This window comes from Polypterus senegalus, chromosome 10 (assembly GCF_016835505.1).
Source record: "Polypterus senegalus isolate Bchr_013 chromosome 10, ASM1683550v1, whole genome shotgun sequence".
In the NCBI taxonomy this organism is placed as follows: Eukaryota; Metazoa; Chordata; class Cladistia; order Polypteriformes; family Polypteridae; genus Polypterus; species Polypterus senegalus.
The window spans coordinates 134,525,638-134,531,637 of NC_053163.1; the positions used below are offsets into that span (position 1 = coordinate 134,525,638).

The following is a 6,000-nucleotide window of genomic DNA, read 5'->3' on the forward strand; positions in this document are numbered from 1 at the left end:
AGTTTTTTGTAAGCTTTTTCTAAAGACTATATATATTCAGATTTTCCTATCAGTACCTATTTTCTATTATTCTTTGTTTCAGTGGTATTATTATTATTCTTGTAATAAATACCATGCTGCTTTTAACTTTCTATGCTTTGTCTCAATGTCTGAGTGATTGAAGTAATAAGTTAGATTTCTTTGAGCACCTGGTGACAACCGAATTTTTGCCATTATTTCTGTGCTGCGGGGTTTATAAAGCTGAGAATGAGGGCGCCACACAAAAGTTAGGGACAGTACGATAAAGAAGGTATTCTTGGCTGATAAATGGCCTATAGTCAAGAGTGCTGAGTCTTTGTATGTTTAAATGTATTCTTGTAGACCAAAAGTAATATTCAGGTCTGAGATATCACTAAAACATCGTATGTTGTTCGTGCCATTAATAAGTAAGTCTCTTGAAGTGCTGAGTGACCGGCTGTTGTGTGATTTAAAGTGCTAAGGGTTAATCAGCGTGTTGTGTCATTCATAGGGCACTGTTGTGGTTAGGGTCTGTGTGTATGCGTATAGCTATGTATGTATGTGTTCATCTTAAAGTGCAACAGTAGACCAACCCGATAATGAACTTGACGAGAACATTTACCCTTACGAAAACAGGAAAAGGGTAAGTAGAGGGAAATATTACGATAATACAGTGGATATGAAAAAGGGAGGGGTGATCTTTTCGCCAGTGAACTCTGGTTTTCATATCCTGAAGGCATGTGTGTTAAGTTCATTGACAACACCAACTTGACAACATACAAGTGAGTGAGCCCTGCAAGAAATGAAATCTACTCCAAGTAAAAAGTATTTAAATCAAGATATCAAGTCTAGTTTTTCTTATCGTAAGAATTATTGACTTATCCAAAAATGTGTAGTTCCGATTATTTAGCTTACTGTAAGAAGATTTTTCTTTTTTTGCTAAATACAAACAAAACAACTTCCATTTAAAGTTATTTTGTCTGATTTTTTAATATGCATATTTTGCATTGTGGGCATGTGTGCATCACGGTGTGTTACAAATAACTGGCCTCTTATCAAGGGGTAGAGCCAAATGCTTCCATACTATGCTCTGAGATGAATTGGGCAGGCTTGTGCCCATATACAATATATTTACAGTGTGTATGTTGTGGCATTCGGCCGGGGCTGGAGCCTGGCCGGGACACCCAGGAGGACCGGAGGAGGGCTTGTACCTCCTCCAGACTGTGAGGGGGCGTCCGCCCTGGTTATTTTGGGGGCCACGGGTAAAGGGCTTGGAAGCCCAGCCCTGTAGGGACCCGTAGCCACCGCCAGGCGGCGCCCCGGTGCCTGAACAACCATAGAGCCCAGCACTTCCGCCACACTGGGCCGTGTCTGCGGAGGAGTGCCGGGGAGCAGCTGGAGCCCATCCGGGTTCCTACTTAAGGGGCCGCCTCCCTTCAGTCGAGCGCGGAAGTTGGGTGGAAGAGAGACGGAGCTGGAGAGAGGACGGGAGGCGGCCAGGAGAAAGGCATTTGGACTGTGAGGCCTGAATTGAGGGGGATCGGTGCTGGAGGCACTGGGGTTTGTGTGCACGTAAAAAACTGTAAATATTAGTGTAAATAAACAGTGTGTGGTGGAGCCAACGATGTCCATCTGTCTGTGTCTGGGTTCAAGTCCACAATGTATAGAATATGCTTTGACAGACAGATAGAAAGACAGATTTTAAAGGCATTCTGTAATGAACATTAAGACAGCTGTGACAAGAACAAGCCATTCAGACCAACAAGATCATTGTCCCTGTTCTCTTAAATCCTCCGAACTAACATCAGGACAAGTTCTGAAGAACCCTACAGCCTTACTCTCCCCCACACTACTTGGCAATTTACTCCATGCGTCTTTGGTTCTTTGTGTGAAGAAAAACTTCCTAGCATTTGTTGCCCTGCGTTCTTGCTGAAGAATTTATCTTGAAGTAACTAACCAAGATGAGATCTCAAAGACTGCAAGTACATACAGCATTTTCTTTTCAACTAATCTAGATAACAGTTTCATTGTCTTGTTGGATTGAATCTTTTTGTCTAATTAAGGGTTGTGTTTAGCCATATTGAATTTCCAAAAGGCAGCTTTTCCCTATTTATTTATGCAGGCAATGCTGGGCACTTTGGTTTTCTAGTTTCATATTCTAAAGAATAGCATTTCAGATTTTTTTGATTTGCTATGGGCCTGTGAAGCCCAGGATAATTCACTAGTATGTGTGACCAACAAACAAGTAATGAGTTGAGTGAACCACAGCACATGAACGCACAAGCCCACCTCATTGCAGTTTTCAAGTCAAGCCCCACCTTATTTAACGCAGAGCCACAAGGACAGCATCTGTACACAGCAGCCTCTGTGGTGCAAATCACTGAGACTAAGACTGTGCATCACCAACATCCAGCCCCGCCTACAAACATCCAGCCCTGCCCTATTGCACAGGCTGAGGTGTGGACTACGCGGGATGACTCCCTAGAGGATTGGGTGTTAGCACCAGCGATGCACATTAGTACATCGTCATACACACAAGTTTTCATGAAGCAGTTGTAACTTGCATTTGAGACAAATGGTTAAGTAAAGCATTGTGAACAATTACATATCCTTTTTTTTCCTGCTTTAATATTGCCTGAACAAATGTGTAAAAGAGTAAAATTAGCCATTTGTATTTGAAAGTGTAGTGGAGTACAACTGAAAATAGACAGACAATTTTAAACGAAAAAAGCAGAAATATTCTTCAAACATATTTAAGTGGAAGTATTCCTACTTCTTTAATGTACAACACTGGTGATAATGGCTCTTTCTTGCGACCTTGCACTAATAATCAGATCAGAAATCAGCAGGATAGGTGTACTGTACTTCATCAGTCAATAAGGGATGCAAGAATACATTGAATTTACAAATAAAATCATTTTTGTTATGCATTTGTGAATATATTGCGACCGATAGTGGTGCACTTTCATTTGTGTATTGGTAGCTGGCAGCTGTCTGATGATGTTTGGCGGCTTTAAAGCCGATCACTTACATGCTATTCTGTCCTGTCCAGACTACCTTCTGCTCTGCTCCAGCCACTAATCCTTTCTCTCTTCAGCTGAACGCTCCCAAGGATGATGTCTTCAAGGTCTTTAAGCCTGAAGGGTGATCACTGCATGGATTAAGGCAGACAAGAAGACCCCAATACTTTCCCCTCACTTTGCCCAGTTCTCTCCTGCCTGTCTTTCTTGTGCAACTCAGGAACCAAAATGTGACAACATCCAGTTTAAATAGCCTTGTGGCACAGTGGTTGGCACAGTTTTAGCACAGCACCAGGCTCCTGGATTCAGATCCATGCCTTGTTGCTGCCTATCTGGAATCTGCATCATGTCTATATGGTGTTTTTCTAGGTTTTCTTCCCACATCCTAAAGGCGTGCAGGTGATTTAAAGTTTTTCTTACTTTGTTTCCCCATTGTGTAAATGTATCAGTTATGGATTGACACCCCTTCAAAGTTTGGTGCTTGTCTTTTACTCAGAGCTGCTGTTCAGGTCCCCTGCATCCCTGAACTCCAAAACGTTGGTTCCAAAATCTATGGATGGGTGAGCAGATTTTAAATAAAGCATTTGGTACATGAATGAGTCTGAAGTGAAGGTTTATTAGACACTTTTAGATACAAATTCAAATATCAAACCAATGTTGGTAACCGTTTCTATTGTCTATTCTTCTCCCAAGTCGTGTAGGGGTCATTGCCCCGTATCCACAGCCTAAAATCATTTGTTGTCTAAAAAAAAAAAAACAAAAATAAAAATTATAAAGGTGGGTGAACATATGGGCATCACACCCATCCTCAGTGTTACTACCAAAACCTTACCATGTCAGTAAACTGGTTCATGCCCATGGTGTAGGTATGCTTCCCCTCCTCGTATTCTCTGTTGTGCTTCTCAATTCGGCTGAGGTTGTCTTCCCATACCATCCGCCTGTAGATCTCTTGCTCCTTCACAACACACATTAAGAGCTCAGTCAACTCATATCAAAGCATCAGCCTACCTGGCCCAACTTGTCAATGACAGACCTACACAAGCATAAAATGGAACCCTGAGAGATACAGAGGGTGGTGAGGACCCAAACATCTTCATGCTCCCCTACTTGAGGGGAATTACAGGTCTGTTCACAGCATCTGTGCCTTCATCCAGCAGCCATTACACTAAGACTTCTGACATGACTAGAAACTTAACAAGTCTAATTGGGGTTGGCTGCCAATATTAACAGCCAAACCCAAACCCCCCGCCTCGTCATGGCTACATTGGTTACCTTTGAGTATTGTTTTCCATGTCTACTTTTCCATTCTTTCCAAGTGTTGTCCAGGGATGGATTACTTGTGTGCACACTGGCACAGGCAGCAGCTACCACCATACAGGTCAACACGAGCAGCGTCTTCATGACGTAGGTTCAGAGAGGACGTGCTGTGATCTCTATCAAAAGAACAGCAGGATTTGATTTAAGGGACAAAATGTTAGAAAGCAGAACTTCACAGAAAATAAGGAGAATCCGGAGAGCCCATTAGTTGTCCCTCACTGCAGTTTCAGGCTTCATGCAAACAACACAAACACAAACCTGCGACTTACCAATCTAGGTTGGAACAAAGACTGAAATGGTGGACGTGCTTTTATATTGTCTGGACTCTCCAGTGTCAGGGCAGATGGTGGAGGAGAGTGGATTAAAGATTTACAGGTCTACCCACCAAAGAGAGCGCCTGTGTGGTGGAATAGATTGGGTGTTCATCTACAGAACATTAACTAAGCTGAAAGGGGTGAATGGACTGAAGGAGAGCAACCTGGCAACTCGGAGAAGTGTGACATTGGCATCACGCCCAGACGGTGCAGCACTGTCTAATGGTGGTGTCTACTATGGAAAGGAACTTTGTGTTTATGTTTGCAATCAATAGTCAGAGAGTTTACTATTTATGCAGAAATAAAGTAATAATTGTGGACGGCCTTCAGTGGTATCTAATTATCTATGTGAATTTCTGAAATTACCCAGAATGTTTATAGCAACATTCATCTGTCCTCACATTTACCAGCTCTGAAGCTGCTCAGTTGTATGATGCAATGCCAGCTCATACTGGTGGTGATTCGTGGTCTGACAACAGATGGCGCTATACCAGTGCTTGACCTGACACAGACAGACACAGGAGGCACACTTACCAAAGCACGTGTGAAGAATGTCTTCCCCGTTCCCATGAGCCCACAACACAGTCCAAGCACAAACACAATACTTTCCTTTCTTTTCTCTTTCTTCTTTTCCTCCACTTCTCCTCGGCAAGCTTTGTCTCCCTTCTCCCGACTCTAGCTCACTGCTGCTGGTTTCTTTTCTAAGGCACTCGGGAGTGCTTCAGGTGCTTGAAGACCTCATCCTGGCAGCACTTCCAGGTGTGGAGGAAGAACTGCTCTCCAAGGCTCAGCAGCAGTTGCAGCACCCTCTGGCAGCACCCCGAGATCCCAACAGGGCTGTATCCAACTCCATCTCCCATGAAGCCCTGCGGGAGTCCGAGGCACCACTGCAACCCATGGGGAGTGCCATCTGTCCTGGGGGAGGAGCTGTTCTGGCCATGCTTGCTCCCCCAGTCCTCTCAGTGAAGAGGCGTCCCAGCCGGACAAGGACCCCGGCCGTCTGTGACAGTGGCCAGGCCAATTCTGCTAGTCAATGCTGTTATGACAAACCATTGGCGAAAAGAGCAATCTTTTTGTTTTTAGAAAATGGCAGCTACAATCAAAGTGTACTTCATTCACAGGTTACAGTTTATAAATAAGTGAATATTATAAACTGAAGTAAGCATCATCCTTCTATATAAAAGCGGTCGGGATTGTCCTTCCGTCCCGTGAGTGCTACGCAGGCGCAGAGTTTCACACACACCCTGTCCATTTTTGCAATGAACGATGGGATTTGTAGTTTCGTTTTTACAGGTAAAAGATGATTTTCTACTCCAGACTGTGCGATATCTTCTTCTTCTTTCTTACTTCAT

General features: G+C 43.5%; 1 protein-coding gene across 1 annotated transcript; it reads right to left on the reverse strand.

Moving 5' to 3' along the window:
- Positions 1 to 3,613: 3,613 nt before the first annotated feature.
- LOC120537662 (protein CTLA-2-alpha-like) lies at positions 3,614 to 4,474 on the reverse strand. The gene is made up of 3 exons (XM_039766766.1): positions 4,290 to 4,474; positions 3,850 to 3,972; positions 3,614 to 3,759 (listed from the first exon to the last, which is right to left on the reverse strand). Exons 1-3 carry the CDS (start codon positions 4,416 to 4,418, stop codon positions 3,688 to 3,690), a joined length of 324 nt encoding a protein of 107 aa, XP_039622700.1. The 5' UTR covers positions 4,419 to 4,474; the 3' UTR covers positions 3,614 to 3,687.
- Positions 4,475 to 6,000: the final 1,526 nt, after the last annotated feature.